The sequence below is a fragment of the Alligator mississippiensis genome, chromosome 14 (genome assembly GCF_030867095.1).
Source record: "Alligator mississippiensis isolate rAllMis1 chromosome 14, rAllMis1, whole genome shotgun sequence".
In the NCBI taxonomy this organism is placed as follows: domain Eukaryota; kingdom Metazoa; phylum Chordata; order Crocodylia; family Alligatoridae; genus Alligator; species Alligator mississippiensis.
The window spans coordinates 37,604,277-37,629,889 of NC_081837.1; the positions used below are offsets into that span (position 1 = coordinate 37,604,277).

Consider the following 25,613-nt stretch of genomic DNA (forward strand, 5'->3'; position numbering starts at 1 on the left):
TCTAACAGCAACAGCCAGGTAGGAGCAACATAGCATCAGGTACTGTCATGTTGCTCCTCACAACCATTGACTGTAGCCCAGTCCCCAGTGGTGGGTTCCAGTTCTCTAATGTGGCCACTCAGAACAGAAGATGCTTGAATCCTGTTGAAAGGTATAAGGACCTGCCTGGAGCCCAAGTCCCACTCCCAGTTAGGAGTCATATTAGTCCTGCAGTGACTCAGGAGATGGTTTGGACCTCAGACTTCTACGCTCTTGTGCATATTTATTTAAAGACAAGAGTAGAAGTTGATGCCAGGAGGTCAGTGCACCAGCATCATCCTTTTGGAGGCCTAGATTCTGATCGATCCCAGGCTGATGGTGGCATGAGTGTTGGGACATCATCTCTGCTCCCCAGTGCTTTCTTGATCCCGTCATGACACCAGCCTGTGTTGGGAAAGGTGAAAGACTACTGGAGTGAGGCTGAGCTGGGGATGGAGGGAAGGAAAGAGGTGCATTGAAGGAGCTTCATAGGAGGGGTGAGGGTAGGGCAGCAAGGGATGCTGCATGTGTGAAATGGGGGCACTGCTCTAGAGTAGGTGGGGAAGGGCTGCTGCAGTACAGTGTTGAGGAGCTGAAGGGGGATCCAGGTCAGGAGTATGATCACCCCCAGTGCTTCCCCATGCTGTGCCCAGAGCTGACTGGTGCACCAGGCCCTGGTGCCCTTGGTGAGGCACTTGTTGCTCAGCAAGGCGTCTCCTCTCTCCTTCTGCAGATAGAAAGCATGCACTGGCCTGGCGGAGGCAACCGGCTCCCATCTTCTATCTGCAGCCTGCCCTGCAAGCCAGGTGAGAGGAAGAAGCTAGTGAAGGGCATCCCCTGCTGCTGGCACTGCGAGCGCTGCGATGGGTACCAGTACCAGCTGGATGAGTTCCACTGCAAGATGTGCCGCTTCAGCGAGCGCCCCAATGAGAACCACACCAGCTGTGTCCCCATCCCCATCGTCAAGCTGGAGTGGAGCTCGCCCTGGGCTGTGGTGCCCGTCTTCATTGCCATCATGGGCATCATCGCCACCCTCTTTGTGGTGGTGACCTTTGTGCGCTACAATGACACGCCCATCGTCAAGGCCTCCGGGCGGGAGCTCAGCTACGTCCTGCTGACGGGCATCTTCCTTTGCTATGCCACCACCTTCCTGATGATCGCTGAGCCTGACCTGGGCACCTGCTCTCTGAGACGCATCTTCCTGGGGCTGGGCATGAGTGTCAGCTATGCTGCCCTGCTCACTAAGACCAATCGCATCTACCGCATCTTTGAGCAGGGCAAGAAGTCGGTCAGTGCCCCGCGCTTCATCAGCCCTGCCTCCCAACTTGTCATCACCTTCAGCCTCATCTCTCTGCAGCTGGTGGGGGTCTGCATCTGGTTCATTGTGGACCCTTCTCACTCCATCATTGACTATGAGGACCAGCGGACTACGAACCCCCACTTTGCCCGGGGCATCCTCAAGTGCGACATTTCTGACCTGTCCCTCATCTGTTTGCTTGGGTACAGCATGCTCCTCATGGTGACCTGCACTGTGTATGCTATTAAGACCCGCGGGGTCCCGGAGACCTTTAACGAAGCCAAACCCATCGGGTTCACCATGTACACTACCTGCATCGTCTGGTTAGCCTTCATTCCCATATTTTTCGGGACATCACAGTCAGCAGAAAAGGTAAGGGAGGGAGAGCTGTTGGGTGCGGTTCGTGACTGGCACCCTTCATTTGTTGGAAGGTGGGGAAGGAGGGGTCCTGAGCGAGGTGCAGGGATTCTGTATGACCCTACTGGATTCCCATAGGGAATGGGGCCTGCTTGACTGGATGCATCTGGTACCCTTCCACCTCCATCTTCATCAGTTCCCTCTGTTTTTCCTGTTTCCTCTTGGCCCCTTCTCTGTCTGTCTCTTTTGTTCCTGCTTTCTCATGTCCTGCCTTCCCTTACCTTCCCACAGGTTTGGATGCAACTGATGCTAGCTCTGAAAGTACAGACAAAATGATGTGGTGTCCCTAGATACTCACCCTAGATACTCAATATGCCCATAAGAGAGTCCTTCTCCCCATCTTCCCCAAGATCAGCCAGAGCTAAAGGGCCAATGGTATAATAGACTCCTGTCCTTTATGGACTGGGCTCACAGGGCTTTACCTCATTGCTTCATATGCCTCCCTCCTACTTCAGCTGCAGATTAAAATCCTGATCCTATGAGGCACTGAGACCCTGGGGGCCTCTTAAAGGTGATGCAGCCTCTTCAGGACTGCTGTTAATGTCTCGGGAGCCGAGAAAGGGGATGTGCACATCACCTGCCATTCCCAAGACACTGAAGCTGTGAGCAGAGGCTGCACGTGGTGGGTGTCATGCTTTTAAATGCACTTTGGCCACCCATAATTGCCTCAGCAGCTAGTGTAATGGTTTTCCTGGAAACACAGCTAACCTCAGGGGGTTCTTCTGGGAACCAAAAGGTAAATCCTTTCCCATTTGGCCGGGACTTTGCTTGGCCGAGGTTGGCCCAGAGGTGAATTATGTTCTGATTGCACAAAGGGGCCCTGAAAATAGGCTGCTTCTTGAGCAGAAGGACTCTTCTGGCTTTCTCCAGTGCAAGGCCAGAAACCGGTGGAGGAGCCCTGGTCTCAGCGGGTCCTGAAAGGGAAATGTCCGTGGTGCTGTAGCCACCACTATGGCTGACAGACCCTCTGCAGATGGGCCCTCAGACCCTGATTTCCCCTCTTCATGCTTGCCAAGTGTGAAGTCCTGAGTTCCTCTTCACGGCTGTCTAACTGCACTGCTGTTATTTGTACGCTGGTGGGACTGGAGGACCAAGCTGAGACCAGGGCCCAACTGTACCGGGAGCTGCACAGGCCCATCGGTAGGGACTATTTCTCCATGATCATCTAACTAGTTAAGATAGACAGTAGCAGAGTTGTTTTCCCCATTTTACAAATGGGGAATTAAAGCCCCAAGAGATGAGGGACTCAAGCCACCAAGGGTATTTAGGCACCTAACTCCTATTGAAATCGATGAGAGCTTGGCTCCTAAGGCCTTTGGATCTGGGCCTACCTGACTTGCCTGAGGTCCCCAAACAGGAGCTAAACTGGGCATACAGCCCTGTGGCTGCAACACAAAGATGGTCCTGTCCTTGGTGGCTTCCTTGTCCTGTTCTGCATCCATTCATCATCACCTTTGCAGTCCCCACATCAGTGCAACACCTTCCCTGCCTAACTTGCTGGGTATTTTTGAGGCATGTGAAGTGCAGGAAGTCTGCCTTGGCTTTATCCATTCAATATGAATAAACAGAGGCCTCTAGAGGCTGCTGATCATGTGCCTTTCCTCCATGCAAAACTGGTCTCCTAAAGAAAAGTTGTACATATGGGAACACTCACTGTGTTACCAGCATGAGACATCTGGGGAGAGAGACAAGGAGGGAGAGAAAAACAACCCCTCAAAGCTTCCCCTCACTCACTGAACTGTGCTGTTCAGTGCTGCTCCTCACTCGATTACTATGTTGCTGTGATTTTAATTAACACCTGCGTGTTTTGGCAACACAAGCTTCTATGACAAATTCCCCTGCTTGTCTGCGAGGAGAAAGATGGCACAATGTGCAGCAGGGAGCAGGGCGGGTGAAAAATGCAATCCATCTCTCTCGGGTCTTGTCAGCAGCAAATTAGGTGGTCTGAGACTGCAATGTGATGTTAAGACTCTGCAGTCAGTGGAGATGGGGTAAGCTTAGGCCAGACCCTTGTCTGTAATACAGAGAGACCAGCATTGGGAAAGGTGGAGTCTAGTGAGTGGGGATTATGGAGAGTCTCACTACCTGCAGAAGGGGTGTGCAGTTTCATGTCTTTCCTTCCATTCATCTTCTTGGGGAGATATTCAAGCCTGGTTGCTCAGCGTTAGCTTCAACTCCGTGAAGCACTGCAGGATGCAGCCTGTGCGTATTAATGTCTGAGCCACTTGATTGCAGGCGGGGACTTGGAAAGAGGCACTGATCAGCTTTCACTGCACCCTCCATATCCATAACATTGGAAACGGAGACTTCTCCCCTGTGGATTTCCAATTGCTGAGTGCCTATTATCTTTTAGGAGTATCACTATGTCAGTAGTACAGAAGAGAAATATTTCCAAAAGGGAAAATGAGAACTATCTATCTATCTATCTAGCTATCTAGCTATCTAGCTATCTATCTACCAACTAGTAATATTGACTTTTTCAAAGGAATCTCATCTGTAAGAAGCCCAGGTTGTAATCAAGAGAATCCTGAATTTCTAAACAAAAGCTCCATATGAATAGGTATCTCCAAAATCCCTAGTAAAAAAGTCCAGTCGCAAAGCAGCTAGGTTAAAATATCTTGCCCTCCCTCACCTGGCTTATGCTTTATATAGATGAGTCTTTGCACTGTTGCTCTGGTGAAATTCATGGCCAACTGCCTGTTCCCCATCTTGCTTCCTTCCTGGTGGGGTGCTATCTTGGACTCCCTCTTCAGGAGTGGGAAGCTGAGTTGAGTTTGGTTTCTTCACAGTGCCTGGCATACTTGATGATATCTCAAGGCACTTGTGTAGTGATGAGGTGCAGTAGATAAGTTTAGAAGTACAGGTATGATGGGCAGCCAGCCCTTCTTTTCACACACCTGCCAGAGGCCACCCTAGCTGGCACCCTCGTGTATCTCCTTGTTTTCCCACTTCTCTCCAGCCACGTTCCTCTTTCCTTCTTCTGTCTCTGGGGGTCTTTTAAAAGTGCTGCAAAGGTCTTCCAGGGCTGTGACACATCAGGTCTTGCAAACCAGTCTGCAGGTGCTTCCTCATGATTGCCAGGACTAGGCCAGAGGGGAGTCTATGTTCATCTAGAGTGGCTCTTCATATCAAAGAGGTGTCAGAGCAGGTACTTGAGTTTGCCTCAGCACTGCCTACACCCATGCTGCTATGACTGGATAGTGCTAGTACAGGTAGACATGGCACCTGTGATGCTCTTTGTGGCAGATGCTTTGAAAGTTTGGGGGTTCAAACTGCTCACATTTTAAGGCAGGAGTGTTGGCTGAGGATAATGGGCTTTTCCCTGGAGTCCTTCAGGAAAGTGCTCTGAAATCGTGGGTATAGATCCTGGGGAAGGGATGTCTGGTTTACCACCCATCCTCACGGCCCCCATCAAGCTCCTGTGCTATCAGCACTGGAGATGAACCCAAGTCCTGACACATGTCTTATACCTTGGACCAACCTCCTGTTCTGGAGATGAGGTTGCAACCAAGTCAAACAGCTTGGGCTGAAAGCAGGAAGGAGAATTAAAGAAAATAAATAGAGCCTTCAGTAGCATTTCCATTTTGATGAGATGGCAGGGGAGATACTAACAAGAAAGCAGGTTTCTTAAGAAATTATTGCAAAACAAAAGCTCCCTTAAAGCTGCCTTAATGTGTTCGGCATACTGTGGGTAATAAAGATGGAAATGATAATGATTGTAGATTATGCGCAAGGTTGCTCACCTCTTCACTGCAGCTTGTCATGGGATAATTTAGGGCTGCCAAAAGCTGGTTGTCACGTAGCAGTTCAACAATGAGTCTTGCCTCACATTGGGGGCTTGGAATATTCAAGACTCCTCTACTATTAGGCTGCTAACAAGCTGATTAGAGGTTGGGAAAGTGATGCTCCCAACTCCCTTTGGAAGCAAGACAATCATCCTTCTCATCAAAGCATCCTCACTTCCTTCACGTCCACTGAGCAGGAATGGAGCAATGTCATGGCGCTCCCTTTCTAGGGACAGGATCATTTGCATGGTAGTGAGACACACCTGCTTGGTCTAGCTGATCTGCAGATGCTCAAAGGCAAGCAACCTTCTGCTGACATGAGGGAAAGGCATCAAGGCTGAAGTATCAAAGGAGATGAAGGGGGTTCAGTGCTCAGTGTCTGAAGCATTTAGTGTCCATCAGAAAGCCCCTGTTAGGAGCTGGTTTGAACAGGTTCATATTGCCCTCCACTAAATTGTGTGCATGTATGCCAAAGAAGGAGCTGGGATTCAGTTGACTACTTCAGCTAAAGCCCTTGGGATTTGGGATCTCAGTATTTCCAAGCATCCCAGAGACCTCATTCTCCACTTCCACTAACATCACCTGACTGACTCCTGAGTTACCAATGTAATTTCTGGGGAAACAGGGCCTGGGTCTCTTTGGCATGCAGTTGTGCGTACAAGGCTTGCACAGGCCTGTCTTTGGCATGCTTGTCTAATGTTCCTAGAACCAGAAAGAGCAGAGGCAAAACATGTTAATCCAGCATTATCCTTCTCCTCAGAGCTGGTTTGGAGGCCTGCTCAAATGTTGAGGGAAGGGAGAGGAGTTGTGCTCAATGCATGTTGTGTTTTAACACTTAAATTGTTGTAGTCTTAAATGTATGTCTACCTAACAGCTCAGGAACTGGAGCCTGCTTTTGGCTGCAGCAGGCAGCTCTCTACTCAGTTCTGCACCCACAGAGCCCAGCCACTGTAGGTAGCAATAGCAGCTGGTCCATACAACCAAGTCACTCTGCCTACCTCTGTGGTTATAGGCCTCAGCCAGGTGGACACAATAAACCTTGCTGTCTTGAGAGAAAATATACTCCTTTAGTCCTTGGCACCCTCTGGCTGGTGTTGACAGCATGCCTACAGGCTAGTAGGGTTTTTTTGCAGAAGGAGCAGGGAGAAAGGATAACCTTGTAGCTCTGGCACTACTCTGGGACTAGGGAGAGAGCTTCTTAACTCTGCCCTGCGAACTTGAGCAATTAACCTCCATCCATTTCCCTTCCCTGTCTCGGGGTAATAATCCTTCTTATATCTCTCAGGTTTGATCATAAACCTCTTAGGTACCTGACTTAAAGGGTCTTGCTCTTCCACTAAACGTTAAACTGATAGCCAGACTTGGGGGTCAGGGAGGATTTTTCCCCCCAAATCAGACTGCCAAGGGTATCAGGGCTTGGGGAGGGGCTTCCCTCTGTAGCTTGAGGCATGGCCCCCTTCCTCAGCACATATTAACCAATTATTCCTCTGCCTTTGCAGATCCCTCGTGTCCCCTGTTTCTGACCTGTGGCACATTGCAAGGTGTGTTTGGTTCTGCAATGTGCTGTGTGGTCGTGGCATGTGCGGGGCAGAGTAGATGATCTTTAGGACTTAAGATCCCTGGTTGTCTGTGAACTCAAGGAAATGACCTTAATGGCTGGAGAGGCCCCTCCTGTCTTCTTTTCCTATAGACTGGAGGGGCAAGGAGCGTCTCTGACCGTGGGCTTGTGGGTGTAGTGTCTAACACAATGGGGTCCTGGCCTCAGGGAAGGCCTGTAGGCACTACCAAGGGCATCCTAGATCTAACTCTGCTCCCTTAACATGGCTTCATTTAGAGCGTGTCTGCATACACATATGTGTGCATGAGTACACACACACACACACTATTTTGCTGCCAAGGGCTGAGATCACACCCAAGATGTTTCCTCCGAACGTCTATGCCAAGTCCCATCTGAGCTGCATGAGCAAGCCCGGCTCATTGTTTTCTCCAGGAGGAGTCAGATAAGATCTGTTTGATGGGTTTTTTTCCCCTTACCTTGTGTCTACAACTTTTCATGAAGGTGGCACATTATTTTTATAACAAGTCCCCCAAGCCCTTTCTTTAAGGAGCCTCTTATCCCTGCAGATCCCGGAGGATTACAGAAATAGCAATAACAGAGGATCTAACGAAAGAGACGGTTTCCTGTGCTGATAAGGCAGAAGCCGAATTGTGGTGTCATTGTATATTCTTCTGTTTATCGTGTTTGCTTTCACAGGGAGGAAGAGAGAGCGAGAGAAAGGGAAGAGAATAGATAACGACTGCTTGTTTGCTTAGTGAGAGCTGCTGGTGATGGTGAATCATGAGCAGGAGTCTTGAGTGGCTTGGTCTTGTCTTTTGAATCTGGTCCATGTGCTGAATGGGTGACTGCAGAGGGTGTGATGGTACAAGGGGTCTGATGGCCATGTGCCAAGGTCTAGGTGCCTAGTAGGAACTTAGATGTTTGTACTTTGCTTATCACTGCCCATATTCCCATGTGATCATCTACACATTAATGCTGACTCTGTGAACGGCTGGCTGCCTGACAGTTTTTGAAGCTGAACTAACACTGGCATATAGCAAGTGGATTAATGGCACTTGCAGTTATCCACGTAACAAGACTGCAGTATGCCCCACCCTGCCCCATGCCAGCCCACATTGCTTCTTATCTGGAAGGGATGCCTTGCCAGGTTGGAGGAATACTTTGTTCATTGCTGGCAAGAGTGGAAGTTAACATCAATTATGATGGTGGCTTTTGTGAAATGGCCACCTGTCCACTTCCAGCTGGCCTGAGAGCCACTGGCTTTGTTTCAGGCAAGGGATATGAAACATCCATCATGCCACTTGTGCCCTATGACAGGTGATGCTGCTGAAGCCAGGGAGGCTGCTGCAGGGAGAGAAACCTGCTCTTATGAGTAAAGGTTGGTGGGAGTGAGGCCCAAGATAAGCGCAAACAAGAGGAGACGGTGCCACAGAGTGGGGTAGAGGAGAACAATGGCAATTATAATCAGCTGCATGCAAGCACCCAGGATGATTGGGCGGCTAAAAGCACTAATGTAATCCTTGGATATCTACCAGGGAAATACCCAGCTGGAGCTGGGAGGTTTTGCTGTCCTTTGTGTTTGCCTGTGGCATGACAACTACTGGAATAATGTGTGCAGTTCTGGTGTTTCCACTTCAAGGATGTCGGCAAATCGGAGAAATCTCGTGAAGGAGCTACACGAAGGGTCAAAAGTCTGGAAAATAGGCCTTCTGGGCAGAGACTCCAGGAGCACCTTCTCTTTAGCTTAGGAAATAGATGGGACAAGATGTGACTTTGATCTCAGGCTGGAAGTACAAAGCTCGGGATCCAAACTGTGATCATAGAGGCCTTGCCAGTCTGGCAGGCAGAAGTGTAACAAGATTCAATGGCTGCACGTCAAAGTGAGGCATATTCAGGTTGGAAACAGGCTCAGATATTTTAACGGGCCTGGTAATTAACCATTGGAACAGCTTACCTAGGCTGGGGTGGATTCTCCATCACTAGAGATTCCTTATTCAGATTATTAAAAGCACTGGTTCAGTTAGTTTGAATGAATTTATTCAGGGAAGTTCCAGGGTCGGTGTTTGCAAGAAGTCAGGTCATATGATCACTGTGACCCCTTCTGGCCTTCAAATGTATAATACTGACCAAGGAGAGAGCGGTGTGATTTCACTTGGGGGTTGATCCAGACACTGAAGCTGTTTGGAGTAGTGATCTTTGTTTTGCATATGTATAGTTAAGCCCTGGCCTCAAGCCAAAATGTGGACAAACAGAGAGGGTAGAAGGATGGGCAGCTGTGGGGATGGGAGAGGCAAATGGATGGCAATAGGGCTGCATAAGAACCTAAACAGAATGGGTTATCACAATGATTTATCTCCATCCATAGCTCAGCGCATGTTAAAGGAAGCCTGAGCAATTATTTCAATTTTACAGAAAATAAAGCATGGGCAGACAAAGCGACTTGCACCCTGTCACCCACCAGGTCAGCAATCAAATCGGAGACAGAACCCGTGTCACTAGAGCCCCAGTCCAGAGCTCTGTCCACTAGGCAAGTGCTTACTGAAGAGGATGATGGTATATCCCAGGGTGGCAGACCACTTTAGGAAGCTGGGAGCACTGAATGGTGTCATAATCACACAAGGATAGGACTGACATACAAAGGTCTGTGGCCCTGGATGTATCCCTTAACTTTGGGTCACTCAGTTTGCCAGCTTTGCAAGAGGGTCTAAGACCCTTGAGTAGACAGCCTTAGCAGTGCAGAGGTTCAAAGAAAATGAGTAGAGGCTTCTTTGCTGCTTAGTAGTATCATTTACATCCTATCTGCACCATTTACCGCTTATCTGAGCTGAATATAATCGGTTTTGTTTGATGTTCTTCCGGCTGTCAGCACATGGCTCTCCAGAATGGGCACAGTGCTGTGGGATGGGTGAGTGAGAGAGCTGAGAAAGGGGACACCTGGATTTGAACCGGGGAATTTCTAGGCCTGCAGTCAAATACCCACTTCTGAGATGGTAATACTGTTTAGTGAATCACTTTGTCAGAGTGCTTGACAAGCATTAATCATTCAGCCTCAGTCCCCCCACAGCAGTTTGGCCAGTATCATCATCCCTATTTTATGGATGGGGAAACTGAGGCCGGGTGGGCAGTGGCTTTTCCTTGGCTGTGCAATAAGCCAGGGGCAGAGCTGGCAATGGAGCCTTGGTCTCCTGTTTGCCTGTCTCCTGCTCTAGCCCTTAGATGTGCTGCTTCTCCAGAGCAGAGATTTCCTCTGGGACTAGCCCTTCCCCAACTGCCTGGATCCTATAAAGGAGAGGACAGTGGTTGTTGTGACCCCCTGGTCCAGTTCCTGACTTGGTATGGATGGGCTGCCCTGTCTGCTGGCACTGGCACTGGTAGCCAGTAGGGTTGGTAGTCTTAGTGTCCCGTGAGATTTGAGCTGCTCCTGGATTCCCAGGTGGGAACACTGGCACGTGGTGCAATTGCTTCATCGGCAGAGCTCACAACCTCACTAATCTCACTGCAATTTCCCACTCAGGCTGGATTTTTGCAAGGCTTTCTCCTCTGGGGTGCCCTTGAAAAGTGCCCCAAATGGCTCTGCCTTGCTCCAAATTCAGCAGCAGTACCTCTTCTCAGGACAGGGCTGAGTCACTGGGGACACAGCCTGCTGGTGCCCTGTCCTCTGTTTGCTTCCACATGCACTTCAGGGCCTTGGGCGTGATGGGGAAGGCCCCACAGCCATGGCTTCCTAGCACAGTGCAGCAGCTTGGACGGAGAATGAGGCAGCTCTGAGGCTAAGCACAGACATTGGATTTCTCTTTTATTCTGAGCTCCTATGGACATACAAGCCCATTGTTCCACTTTAGGTACCCATGTAGTATGGAGATAACACTTTTCCCCAGGACAACTGGGGGCTAATTTAAACTAATTGCCATGCAGGCTGCATGTATAAATGACTGTTCTGCACCTGTTCTGATGCAAGCCAAAACTGGGAACAGCCAGACCCGGGATAAACCTGCCATCTGTTTTCAGCCTGAGTGAGCTGGCAGGGGTAAGTTAGCCCTGGAAGGAGCACAGTGCTAATGCAGGCATGCTGCTTCCAGGGCTTGAGCTGCAGGGCACTGCACTATACTGTGCAGACTGGGATTGAAACAGGCCTTATTTCTCTGCTTGCATCAACAGTGGATAACAGAGAACTGGGGGAGCTAACTTTGAAAAACGTCTCTGGCAAATTCCACCCAAGCAGCTATTAAGTAAGTGAAGTTGGCTCTTGAGTGAGAGACAATGTCCTGACGTGGCTAAGGACAGGGAACAAAGGGTAGCAATAAATGGTCCATTTGTAGCCTGGCAAAAGGTTAACTGTGCAGTGCCCCCAGGTTCCTCGTTAGGTCCGGCGTTAATGTATTTTGTCCTTGATGTGGAAAAGGGGGTGAGCTGTGAGGTGATGCTCTTTTATTGAGGTTAGCCAAGGCAGGCAGCCTCACAGGGGCACAACAAAGCTAAGTGAATGGACAACATGACAGCCGGGGATGTTCGGTAGAGCCAGTGTCAAGGTTACCTGCGCCAGAGGGTAGAGGTTGAACTACTCGTGCACTTAGCTATGACCACTTGGGGGAAAGGACTTGAGCATTGCTGTGGGTAGCACAATGGAAACCTCTGCCCCGGGCCTGGTAGCAGTGAACCCAAGCAAATGAAGTGCTAGTTGATGGGTGAGATGGGAGATAAAATAACCCTGGCAATGCCATGATACAGAATCCTTTGCATGGCCTCTCTGGGAATAGTGTGGCCAGCCTTGGTCATCCCGAGTAGAGAGCGAGAAAGACTCAGCGACGCTGCACTGATTTACGCTGCCCGTGGATCTGAGTGGAGGGATTTGGACTGCAAGTGGAATTGACCGCTGCAGCGTGCCAAGAACATAAGTGATTCTTTAATTAGAGCTTTAAAGTCCTTTCATTTTAGTAACCCCCAGGAGTTATCAGCAGGACGGGGAAGGGCATTATTTTGGACTGCATTCATCCCTGGCATTCTTTGCCATTGAGCTCCAAGGGAGATTTCATCAAGGATGAATTTGTTCCCAGTGGACAGATTTTTGCTCTCAACTACTCTGATAGAAATCCGTTGGGTCTGATCCTCCTTTTGCTTTCACTGATGTAAGTGAAAGTGGAGTTGATGGGGCTGGGTGGACTTAAATAGGGAGAATTGTCTTTGGTCTTAAGGGAATTGACCCAGATTTACCATGGGGAGGACTGGAAACCGAACAAGCCCTACTGTGTCACAGCATCAGCTGCTGTAAATGCACTTATAGTAGCCAGGGATCCAGCCCCTTGACTACAGTGCGAATACTCAGTTTGCAGCAGTTGGGGGTGGAAGCTCATGGCATCCGTCTTGCCAGCATCCTTTCAAAGCCACCAGCATGGCCCAGCCTCCCAGCTTCTGACTGGCAGCAGAATCATCCCTGATGTCCCCTATCCTTAGTGAAGCCAAATCACGTTTTTGTTTTCCTCTCCCTTGGCCTGTTGAATTAATTGCCACTCACAGCCCAACGTGTGCCTGGCATGTGGAGATAATGCTCCAATCATCTCGACATGGGTCCCCCTTTGTATGCGACACGATTGGCAATTTGTACCACCCCGTTTCTTGCCTTGTTTGTGTTGGGGCTGCTTGTGTGTGGCACAGGGCAGCCGAGGACCACATGCATCACCCAGGCTCACTGGGATTCATCAGAGGCTGTGGATGTTGCTTGCAGTGTCAGGAAATTGCTCGCATATCTTGCTCCTCTGAGTGCCCAGCTTAGCTCTTGCATCTATGAATGCATGGCATATGCTCTACCGCTTGCCTCCCCTGCCAGACTGTGCATTGGCCTTCCTTTGCCCCTAAACTTTGCTGCCCTTGTAAGCCTCTGTGCCCGACCTTTATTACATTAACTTGGCATGATCCAGAGCCTGTTGAAAGACTAGGGGAGCCATTTCTCTCACTGAGCTTTGGATCAGGTCTGTGCTGCGTGCTGCTGAGTTTGAACAACATGTTTCACTGGTAGCTGGAGCATTTTCCAGGTGTCCAACAAGCTCCAACCTAGTTCTGAAGTCCCTATCTCGATGGGTTAGGGTCTGGACAGGGGAACCAAACTTCTCATTCCCTTTTCTTACATGGGCAGGGTGGACTTGTCGTTTTTGGGTATGCCCCATTAATTCTGAGCAGAAAGCTGGGTCTGCTTTGGGTAACAGAAAGGACTGAATGTGTCTGTGTTGAACCCCCAGTGGACATAGTCTGCAAAAGCCAGGATGAAACTCAACAGTCAGCTCTGCTCTGGATTAGAGCAGCAAGGGGAGGTGCATTGGCGGAGCTGTATGTAGTGCAGATGCTCAAGGCTGGAGCGGCCAGGAGCACTGGGAGCAGGCTTGAGGAGCCCACTGACAGTGGTGGGGAGGACATCCCAGGACTGTGGTCGCAGGAGATCAGCAGAAATGGGCAGAGGGGGAGCTTGTATAGGACCTGCCTGTTTCTAACCCCCAGTGTTACCCATCTTCACCCAACACCCAGAGTCGAGGTCACAGGTGGGGGTGGATGTGCAGACAGGAACTGTTTGTGCCTCTACCCTGGTGCTTGTGCAGGGTGTGGGACCAGTGAGCAGTGCGAGGCAGTCAACGGCCATCACAGCAGCAGCTGTCTGGCAAAGGCAACTGTGTTGTCCTGAATGTGGAGTGGCAGGTTTGCTGTGCTCTGGCTCCTGGAGCACAATGAGGGCGGGGGGAGACTCCACCTGCGAAGGAGAAATGAAGCTCTGCTGATCTGCTGATGGACATGGAGCGAATCCTCTTTGAAAGGTGTCCACTGGGCACCCAGGGATGGTTACGGATGAGAGAGCTCCCAAAAGAAATGAGAGCTGATGGTCTGCCCCATGCCACGCCTGTCCGGACCTCAGCGATGCATGTCAGGAGCCTCACGCCAGCAGCAGGTCCCTCCCACTGACCCCTGCCAAGCTGTAGCGTGGCTCAGTGGGGGATCAGTCTCCCTTAGGCTGCCACGCTCAGTCTGCAGGGCTCCTGCATGCACTCAGCCAAGCTGCTCTTTTCCATGAAGAGAGAAGTCGAAAGGTTAGAGCAGAGCAGAGCTCTGGGAACCAGGGCTCCTGCTTCCTGCCCTCCCTCACTTTGGGCCCAGGCCTATAACTCCCTTATTCTCAGGCCAAGCTGCATTCAAAGAGCTGCAAGAATGGGATCGTTATCATCTTAGGCATGGTCCTGGGAGCCTGATTTTTCCTGGTGGTGGGCATCTGCAAGCCTTTTTGATATAAATGGAGTCACCAGACACTGAGGACCTCTGAAGTCAGGCCCTTGGTTTCTCTGTGCTTCTGTGTTCCCCTCTGGCATTGGGTTGATGTGTTCGACCTTACAGAGGTGTCACAAAGCTTAGCTCACTCCACTCGCCGTGGGGAAGAGCGCTGAGCTATGCTGGGAAGAAGGGCTCTTGCAGCAGGTCAGCAGTGTTTGCCTGAAATAGCCCCTGCTCTCTTATAGTAGGTGCGGACCTTGCGGGGAAAAGGGGCTGTGGGCTCTGTTGACCACTGAAGCAGAGGGGTTCAGTGTCCTGCCTGGGGATAAGAGATATGGGACCAGCTGTCTGGCGAGAGAGGACCTCGGGTGTGTGGTGAGTGGGTCTGTGGGTGGATTCTTAGGATCACAAAAGCCTGGGAAGAATATCTGACTTGGTAGGATGCCATGAAGGCTCAGAAGCAGTGAAAACAGACCCCAGGTACCTCAGGCTGGGATTTCAAGATAGCTCTGATCAGTGGTCACTTTTGTAGCATTTGCCCCAAATGCCTGTCTGAGTCTTACGCGGCACCCAAGTCCCTGGGTTGTTTCATCTTTGCCACCAGCCGCCTTCCCCCTGGCAGATCTGGTCACGGGCAGGTGAGAGCAGTGACCAGAAATGCGTGAACCAGTGGTGGCTGGATGGGCCCCGGTTGGAAAAGAGTTGATGATCTCTGCCCTGCTCCTAGTTTATTGCCTCTGTGACCAGTTAAAACTCAAGGAGGGAGGTTATCTGCACAGGTGTACCCAGGGCTTCTCATTTGCAGAGCAGGGAGTCGAAGCGACTTGCCCAGGATCATACTGGATGGTCTGTGGCAGAACAAACACCAGATCCCCTTGGCCTGAGTCCCAGATTAGCACCCTCACTCCAGCCTTCCCTTCTTTTCAAATGGGATCATGGTCTTAAAGCGCCATCATCCCTTGCTCCTTGTGTCAGCACTAAAATCCATGGGAGGATTGACCAAAAAACCGGCCTCCTGCTGCAGCTGAGCCAGATGCTGCCCTGAGCCTGGTCTAAATCCTGGTTAGCAATGTGTACAACAGAGTGGGAGTCTGAGCCCAGCCGGGGAAGACCAACTAAAACCTGGAGCCTGCTTCAAATCCAGAATCTGTGGTCTGGGGTGGGGTGACAACTGAGTGTTGGGGGGTGGGTGGAGATATATGGAAGATGGGGACCTGAACCGTGGGGGGGACCCTTAATTAAGGGTCCTCAGGGGCTGCCTGGCCCCTCCCCCTGGCTGCAATAGGGCGAGGGCCGGCGTGTCGCCATCTGATTGACATGTTCCCAGCTCGGGAGGTGCCTGCCAAGTGCTTTCCGTAGAAAAATGGATTATTTTACAGTCAGATTAATGGGCTTTCATTTTGCAAAACATCTGTCACCGTTAGTCCTGGACAGTGAGCGTGAAATTAGTTTTGACTGCAGAAAGGCTACGTCGGTGTGTAATATGTGACTAACATCCCAACGGCCTAGGGAGCAAGCTGGGGAATGAGAATTACCTGTCAAGGGAACACGGGGCTGCGTCCCCACGTGTCGGGCGGAGGGGTGGGGTGCGCTCCGCGCATCTCTGGTTGCGTCTCTGCGGCATGGCCGTTGTGGCAATAGCCGAGCCCCCTTTGCCAGTGACATCTGCACGTAGAGGGTGGAGAGGAAAGGCTGAGCAGAGGAGGACTCTGTCTCAAGAGACTCTGAGGCTGTCCCTGTGCTGCGTGTGCTGCTGACATCTCGATGGGTTTGCTGGTGAAAGCAGCACTGACGCTGAGTGGGGAGTGGCTTGCCAGCAGTCACGCAGCCTCTCAGCAGCACGGGACTGATCTCTGGAGTCCTGACTGTTGCAATGGTTGCTAGAGCGTGGGTTTCTCAATGCTGTGCAAAGGGATGGGCCGCCTGCTCCCACATGGGCCCCACGGAGGAGGCCAGGTGTCCTCCAGCACTTTACACTGCACGTGGAGCATCTCCCTGCCCAAACTTTCCCGCATTGATTTTGCTCCCATCTCCCACTCAGTGCCAGGTGCTCGCTGAACTCAATTATCCACCCCCATGCTGGTTTGCTTGCGTACTCACAGCTAAGCCACGTGGAGCGGGGATTCCTCCTCCACACTCGCCTGGTGCAGCAAATCCTGTCTTGGGCACGCCAACCTGCTGGGCAATGACACCAGTGCCTCCATCTATGTGCTAGCAGCACCCAGAGGACCCCAACCTCGCAGCCATGTCCACGTGATTCTGGCTCCACCAGTGAAATGACTTTGGTGCTGGTCCCATCCTGGTATAGTTATTCCTATGGCGATGCCATCATACTTCCCCGCCCCCCTGGTAGAGCCCACTGCAGTCCCTAGGCTAATTGTATGGAATCTCAGATTGCAACCCAAGCGCTAACCCCTCCGCCCCTTTGTAGCAGAGACAGAAAATGAAATAACTAAGACATGCACAGCTGAAGGTAAAATGTCTGGCTGCCTGCTCTGCAGAAGTCGGAGGGTTTCATTTGGTAACAGCCTTTCCTTTCTAGGTATCAACTTTGGTTCAAGCTCAGTTCTGATGCCATCAGGACCATGTTGGGGTGGGATAGAGTTGGAGGTGCTTCCTGTACTGGATCTAATACCTTTCACAGTAGAGGTGTGTGGAGATGCACCAAAGAAGGGTGGAGTAAGGGTCAAGGGTACTTCAGACAGCAGCGATCCTTCTTTGCTTGGTCTATTTCTTTTATTCACCATCCATCTATAAACCCCATATTTTCTGTATCCATTCATGCAAACAGACATTTATAATCCTTGTATCTACTCCATTGTTCTTTCATTTATCCTCCAGTTTCTCTTTGTGCATATTTCACACGCCCATCGGCTCATCCATCCATGTTTCCAGCCATCACTTATCAATCCATCATCCTCTCATTTCCATTCATGGGTTCCACATGCCCCTTCTCCGTTCTCTTCTCTTCACTCCCAGCTGTTCCTCTTCAGGGCCCAGAGGCAGCAGACAAAAGCAGATGAGAGCACATATGGGCCGGGGGTTGCAGTTCTGAGCTTGTTTCCTTGTGTCTTCCAGATGTACATCCAAACCACGACCCTGACCATCTCCGTGAGCCTGAGCGCCTCGGTCTCCCTGGGCATGCTCTACATGCCGAAAGTGTACATCATCCTCTTCCACCCTGAGCAGAACGTCCCAAAGCGCAAGCGCAGCCTCAAGGCAGTGGTGACGGCAGCCACCATGTCCAACAAGTTCTCTCAGAAGGGAAGTTTCCGCCCCAATGGAGAAGCCAAATCGGAACTGTGCGAAAATCTTGAAACACAAGGTAACGTCCCTCACCTGCACGGACCCACCTCAGTAGGGGGGGTATCTGCCTTGGCACGGACACTGTGGGCAGCAATCTGACTTGTGGAGCCAGGAAACCCTTGAGGTATTTCTGCAGTGGAGTTGCTTAACTTGCTGGTGCCAGTCTAGCTGTGTCGGCAGAGAGCTAGGGGTGTGCTGCAACCCCTATGCAAGAGGCAAATTAGCCAGCAGTGAGCTCCATGCTGCCATGGCCACACTGCTACCAGTATCCAAGGTAGCTTGGGTATCTCTACAGTCAGCAGCAGTCTCCTTAAGGTAGCCACATGCCTAGGTTTTGCCTCGGGGCCAGTGCTCTGACTGACAGTGCGGTGCTCAAGAAGCAGAAACACGGCAGGAAGTGTTAGCCGTGGGAGGACTCTGAGCCCTGAGAAGTGGGCCGATGCCTCCTCCTTTTAGCCCAGCAATGGTGGGCAATGGGATGTTGTGCCCTTGGCTTCAGTGAGATGAGTGTCAAGCCCTGCCTGTAGCAGATGGCCAGTGACATCCAGGTGTAATGACCAAGGGACTGGCATAGTACCTGTGATTGTGGGCCTGATCCAGCTGCTACTTGGTCAACAAAAACCCCTTGACTTCAGGGAGGCAGTTGGGTCAACAGAGATGAGAGCCAACCCAAAGTGGAACCCCAGAGCCCAGGGTGATGGCATCCACAGCCAGAAGTGGGATGGTCCTTTCAGTCTGGGGCCGTGTCCCCAACATCCAAGTGCAGGAACTGAGGCTGGGCTGGGCTCCAATGACTACCCCATTGCTGAGAAATGGTGTATTGCCTAGAAAACATAGTTTAGGTTTTAACAGTCTCCCCTCCTTCCTCCTGGCTTGCCTGGCCTGGCTGTGTGGGAAGTCATAGTTTCATGTACTGCCTGCTGTGCTGGTAGAAAAGCCATCTAGCAAAACTGTTCTGGCATTTAGTTGTTGCGCATGGATTCAACTGTTTGTTTGCTTGCCCTCTGCACATATGACTGGCTTTTTTGAATGCTTCAGGAAGCACTTTTCTGGCCTAAAATCCCCATGGGAACCCAGGTGACAAACACTGAGCTATAGAGGTCTCAGAAGAAGGAAAATCCCGGGGCTGAGGTTGTTCTTGTTTTATTGGGCAGCCAGACTGCCTGGACTTGATGCCCCGCTCTTGGACACAAGTGTGTAAGAGCAGGGGCTGTGTGCTCAGAGTCAGGACTCCTGGCTTAGAGCAATGATTGAGGACTGAGATTCCCTTCCTGACTCTGGGAGAGAAGTGGGCATCCAGTGGGTAAGAGCAGGGGAGCAGAAGTCAATCAGGATTCAATTCCTGCCTCTGCCATAGATTCTATTTGTGACCTGGGACCAGTGCCTTGCCCTGTGTCCGTCTCAGCTCCCTATCTGTTAAAGGGGGTCAGTTTATGGTACAGAATCAGGAAATAGAATAATAGAAAAATGAGGGCTGGAAGGGACCTCAGGAAATCATCTAATTCAACCCCTTGCTCAAAGCAGGACCACCCCCAACCAGATCATCCCAGCCAAGGCTTTGTCTAGTTGGGTCTTAAAAATCTCCAAGGATGGAGATCTGATCACCTCTCTGGGTAGCCTGTTCCAGTGTTTTACTACCCTCCTAGTGAGAAAATTCATCCTAATATCCAACCTAAACTTCCCTTGCTTCAACTTGAGCCCATTGCTCCAACTTGAGCCCATTGTTCCTTGTTCTGTCATCTGCCACCGCTGAGAAAAGTCTAGCTCCATCCTCTTTGGAAATACCCATCAGGGAGTTGAAGATTGCTATTATGAATGTTTATGAATAATTTATGAATAATTTGATAGGCGCTCAGATTACATAGTGCAAGGCAACAATGGATATAAGTGCACATTTCACTTTTGTTCTTTTAGAGCTGAAATGGCCAGGTCTGCTAAGCTAGCATCTATTCTGGGATATGCTCTGTGTGACTCTGTAGGTCTAAGTCGGCCACAATTTTTGGACAAGTGTCACCAAGCTGCAGATGCTAGAGATGGAGAAGCTTTCTTGGAACATCTGGTTTATGTTTCTGCGGCTGCCACAATGCTGTTTCCACATTGCAAAAGCCACGGCCATAACTGGTCCTAACTCATTTCTTTCGTGGGTGGTCTAGCAGAGATGTCTACTGCTGAGTGAGCCATAGGGACTGAAAGCTGGGTTTCTTCCAGCTGGGGAGTGAGGCTCATTGGTGATGCAGTGTCAACCTGTCCTGCAGCCTGCCCAGATTGTAGTTATAACTTATAAGCCCTGTGCAGGTAGCTGGGTTTTTATAGTTCACCTGAATTCCTCAAAAATCTCTTTAAAAAAAAAATCATTGTAATTGCTGGGAAGCCAAAGAAATACCCATTTCGATCTTGAATGATTTTATTTCTTTGCAAATTCACTGTAAATGTCAAAGTGATGTTATTTTGAATCAAAACAACCCAAATGTTTTGATTTTTTCCTAGCTGCTGCTTCTCTCTCTCTTGTTGGTTTTTTTTTGTTTTGTTTTGTAGGCTCTCTTTCACCAGAAGTGATTCGATAAGTTTGAAACAAATCCACGCGGTGTTTCCATCAGCCCCAACCTGCGTTTTTCAAGTTAAAAATCTCTCCCAGTCATAGGAGTTCTCCTTGCGTGGTTCCAGTTTCCAGGGCTGGGAGTCCAGCACTAACCCCTCTGCATTTCAGATTGTAACAGGTTCCTGGTGGGCTTTGTGCTGGAGTCCTGCAGGGTGGGCGGAGTGAATCGACTTCACAAAGCGGAGAAGGGAGGCGATGTAGCAGTTGAAACAGCAAGCCTGACTCTCCAGGCTCTGTAATAATTCCTCCTTGTACATCACTCCCTTGTGGATTGCCATTTCCATGTGCTGTGATAATGACTGCAAAGCCTTCCACCTGCAAAAACTCAGGCAGGCGCTTAACTTTAAGCACACGTGTGAAGTCGGGGGCATTATGTGCTTAAAGTTAAGCATGTGCCTAAATCTTTGCAGGATCAGCATCTAAGAAACACAGTAGGAATTGATTGGTTTTCCTTACACTCTCCTAGATCTCAAGTTTGGGACTTATTGGTGATATTTTGAGAATTCATCTTTCCAGCTAAGCTGTGAATTGTATGTGGTTTCTGATATCTATATGTTTCCCAGACCTCACCATATTGTATATTTTCCATCAACTTGCTGTCTGTCTCACCTGCTGTGTATTGCTCATAGGTTTATAGTGTTACTGCATTTCCCTGTATGCAACATGCCCATAAGCACTTTGTTTTTGAAAGGCAAAATAATGAAAAAAAAAAAAAGATCTTTCCTTGTAGCAAATAACTAAGTGACAGCAGCTAGGTAGCTGAACTTGCTTATTGTTCTGATCCTTATGAATCATATGCACTTGGTGTTGCCTTCAGTTGCTAGAAGCTAAAGCAGCAGAAACTGTTCTTACCATATTTCTTTGCTTATAAAGTGTACCACAGTTTCTGGTAGGTACTTTTTGGGAAAAAGTGAATACTGTAGATGAGAAAATATGGTCATATTTTAAAATGTATTTTACAATAGCTCCCAAAACTCGCCACCAAGTTAAGTCTCATTTGCTGTATGCTACGCAGATGCATAGGGCATTTATAGATATGCTCCAGGAGGCGGGGGGGGGTGTACTTTTAATTAGCGTGGCTTCAAGAGCCGTGCTAATTAAAAGCTCCCAGAGCGTCATGTGTATTGGTGTACCCACGCTGAAAAATGGTGGTGGGGCATCATTGAACGCCATTTTTGATGATGCTGGAGTCTGTTGGAGCATGGTAATTACTGTGCTCCAGCAGACTTGATTAGCAGTCTGCTCCAGTGTGCTGTAATTACAGCGTATCGGAGCAGCCTCCTTGCATGTGTATAGGAGCCCATAATCATTCGTCTCTCTTACTTTTATCCCTCCCTGTGATCTCGTTCTTTTTTTTTCTCCTTCCAGTGCAGCATCCAGCAGAGAGAAGGGCTGGTTAGGGCATTAGCCTGGGACTTGGGTTCTCTACTTTGCTCTGCGACAGATTTCCTGTGTGATTTTGTCAAGTCACCTAACCTCTTCATGCATCATTTCTATGCTTCTACCATTGCTTTGCAGGGGTTTGTGAGGACAGATGCATTCGCAACTAAGTGACAGGGGCCCTATAAGATATATTAGAGTCCTGAGTCAGGGCCACTGAGCATTACTGTCATATATGTGCACTAGTAATCCAGGCATCTGTATTTGTCTTTCTAATACTAGTAAATGGGTCTGGGCTGCATATCCCATGTTTTGGGGGAATATAGATGTGAGGATTTGGTTCTGCGCCATCTAAAACCTAGAAGTAGTTTAAATGATCCCTAGTCGGGCACTTTGCTTCCTGTACTGTGTGTAATGGATTCGTTTTGTAACCCAGTACCCCTTGTTTCTACATAGGTTTCATGCCCATACAGCGCTTGTTGCCCAGATCCAGACCAAGTAGGTGCCAGATAAGCACTGTTTCCTGAGTTGGTTCCATGGCAACATCCCCCTCCCTCCTCCCTTGCGGCGAGACCCCTAGCAAATTCCAGGAGTGCTCTGAAGCAGAACAAATCCAGGCTAATTACAGTGCATGGCCCGAGTGTCAGAGGTGCTGGATGCCAGCAGCTGTCACTGATTTCCTTGGAGGTTACTGGGCTTGCAGTCCACCCAGCTAGGAGCCAGAAGGTTCCTGGAGCTGTGCCTCTCCTGGACTGCAGCATGGGTCACCATGTGCACAGCTGCGAAGCGAGAGTCATGTGCTACTGCAATGAAAAGGGGCTTTGGATTAGGTAGAAACTTTACACTTGCTCTGTGTAGCTGTGAATAGTGGCTCCTGATACAGAAGGGAACATCAGGGGCTGTCTCTCTCCCTTGTTTTGGGGCTCCCTGCACATCCAACAGACTCTCTGAAGAGTCAAATCACCTGAGCACAGGCCTGGGAGCTAGGAACTCCTGGGTGCTTGTCCTAGTTTGGGCAGTCACAGTCATCCCCTCTGTGACCCTATCCAAGCCTCTTAACCTCTCTCTGCTTCTCCTTCCAGGGTTGTCATCCTAGCCTCAGGGATATGTGATTAATGCCTGCTGGTGTTTAAAAGATTACACTGGCCATGCATTTATTACCAGTGTCTGTTTAGGAATGATTCAGTCTCATAAATGCACCATTCACTATTGCCCACCCCACAATACAACACAGAGACTAGAACTCATGGCTTTGTCTCTAAAATCAGCTCCTTGATATATTGGGCACAGGTGATGCCACACCAACTAGTAAACCTCCTTTATGTGCCAGCTGGTAGACTGAGACTAGGAGCAGAGGTTGCATTTGTCCCTGGTCAAGTTGTGCCTGCATTTGTCCTGGAATGGAAATAACCCAGGATTGATATGTACATGCACCCTCCTTTAATCAGGGTGTAGCGAGCAGTCAAAATCCACGTTCCTGCTATTGATTCAACGGTGCAATCCTGATAACTGTTCGGACACACCTTGCAGTGTCCTGGGATAAATTGTTAGCCCTTCTATCCCGTGAACCTTGTTAGGATGTATCCTGGGACAGCGGGCATGGACATCTGAACGGTCTTGCTTTGTCCTGGGATAAAGCGGTTTATCCCAGGACAAGTGCAAAGTCTGTTTGTAGCCTGAGACGGTTGCCTGCTCCTTCATAATTCAAAAAATACTGCCTAAATCTGCCAGTAGAGGCCAGTGCAGCCCAGAGCCACAAGCTGGCTAGATTTTGCCCTGCCAGGCCATAGAGTGACTGGCGGCCCCTTGTAATGGGTGAGGGTTGCGGTGGGGGTCCTGAATGTCCCTTTGGTGCTGGGAATGAGACGGGGTGTTCCTGGGGGTCCCCTCTCTTTCCAGGGAGGTGGTAAAGCAGGTGGCTGAAGGGACTCATGGCTCCACTTGCAAGCAAAGCCAGCCGGTGGGTTGCAGGTGCGATGGGAAGCTCTCACAGTCAGCTCATTCATTCCAGGCTTGCACCATTACCAGTATGCAGAGACAGGGCATCGCTGCCTCTGATCTGATATGGCTCCTGGCACTTCCCATCTGTCCTGCAGGCCCTTCTTCTGTTTTCGTCCCAGGGAGATTGTTGTCAAGTGGCTCACAACATCAAAAGCATGTGGGGGAACCTATTAATGCTCCTGCTGGCTCAGATGCCCACTGGGATGCACTCTAGCTCTGCCTTGATAACTATAAATGCAAGGGGAAAGCTGCTAATGATGGCTCACCAAGGGGACTGCTGTATCCTTTGCACTTCTAAGGAGGTACCCAGCTAAGGCAGCATGGAGGAGCTCTCCCAAAGACTCAGATTTTGCTGATCGATGAGGTCGTTGTTTGCTAGCACTGAACCCCACTGTCTGTGTGTGTGGGCTGTTTGCAGTGGGCCAGGTTATTGCATTGATGTCCATGGGATAGCTCAGGTGACTAACAGGCCATAGCCAGGGACTGGGTGACCTGATTTGCGCCTTTGTGATTTGGATTTGCAAAAGCAGGCTCTGTCCTGGGCAAGACAGTCCGATGCCTGGGAATTGTGCGGCCTTTCCAAACACAAAGGTCTGGGTTTGTAGGAAATGTGGGTTTTCCCCATGTGTACCAAGAACCCTGCCATTCTGCCACCGTTTTACGAGAGGTGACATTCCACGTGATGAAGTCATTGAGATCAGCACCATAAGTGGCCTTCCCTGAGATGTCTTGAGTTGCTTTATTTCACACTCTCTTATTTCTTTCCCTAATGCCAGCTATCGATTCATCTCTCTCTTTGAAATCCCATACATAGTTAATCTATCAATATCTCTATATAGTGTCTCTGTCTAATCTCTGGCTATCTAAATCTTTACATGACGCTGTCTCATCCCTATTCCCACTCTCTCTCTGGAGCTAATCTGCTCTCTCTTCAGTCTAGCTGCTGTACGGTAAGCAGATATATGGACAGTCTTTGCCCTTTGGAGGTGATGGACATAGCTGTCTATAGTTATTGGTGCCATCTTCTCTCTGTGGCAGCTGCCTGCCTCTGAGAGGAGGGAGGCCCATGGTGCTTGCACAGAGCTGAAGGGTGGCACAGTTGCCCCTGAGCCTCCTCCTGAGTGATTTAGGACCAAACCCAAGTTCTTTATGATCTGACCCCTCTGATTTCTCCATGCTGCCTTCCTGGTAATCCCTGAACTCTCTCATGCTTTGGTGCAATGACCATTGACCACCTTTCCAGTCTAGCCTAGTTTAGTTAGCTTCCAGCATGTACCAGGATCTGAGCCCCTTTCTATGGACACAGTCTTCTCTCTTGCTCACCAGCTGCTCTCTGCCCAGTCTCCCCATATCACTGGGCTGAGGCTCATCACTGCAGCAGGATTTGAGACCTTTTCTGCCTCCTTGCCTTTAGGAAGCACTTTGAGATGCTGGGGTTAGCAGGCATAACATGCTGGCAAAGCTGCTACAATCCTAAAGATCCCACATTTCTCCTGGCCTTGCACTCCCAGCCTCCATCAGCAGTTCAGACTGCCGTGTTAATACTGTGTGTGTGCATGCACGTGTGTGCATGCACGCATAACCGTGTCTCCCTCTTATGGCTGTCATGTGTATTGCAGTCATATGTTGCCTCCATCCAGTCTGAGTCTTGGTGAAGATTAATTTGGGGGCATAAATCCCTGGACTATGTCCTGATATGTAACATTTGCTCCTAAGCAGTTGCTTTAGCATGGGGTAGCCCTGATCCTCCTCCAGAGACAGTCATGCCAGAGATGCAAAAATATTAGTTTCTTTCATCCAAAGCTTTTGCAGTCACTCCTTAATTAACCCTGCCAATGCCCCTCAATGGTGCATGGTAACATGCCCATTTCACAGAGGCAAGGGGGTGTGAAGCGATGCTTCAAAGGCTGCACAACGTGTTAGAGGAAGAACTGAGATTAGTACCTGGAAGCCAGGATGTCCACTCCCAGCTGCTTTGACTCCTAGATCTGCTCCATCCCAGCC

At 49.9% G+C, this 25,613-nt stretch overlaps 1 protein-coding gene across 4 annotated transcripts in view; it reads left to right on the forward strand.

The window, feature by feature from the left end:
- GRM4 (glutamate metabotropic receptor 4) overlaps positions 1 to 25,613 on the forward strand; it is a 226,497-nt gene that overhangs the window by 195,110 nt on the left and 5,774 nt on the right. For all 4 annotated transcript variants that reach the window (XM_014598265.3, XM_019484893.2, XM_014598267.3 and 1 more), the window contains 2 exons: positions 752 to 1,687; positions 17,402 to 17,648. In XM_014598265.3, coding sequence (XP_014453751.1) covers positions 752 to 1,687; positions 17,402 to 17,648 — 1,183 coding nt within the window. The remainder of the gene's footprint in view (positions 1 to 751; positions 1,688 to 17,401; positions 17,649 to 25,613) is intronic.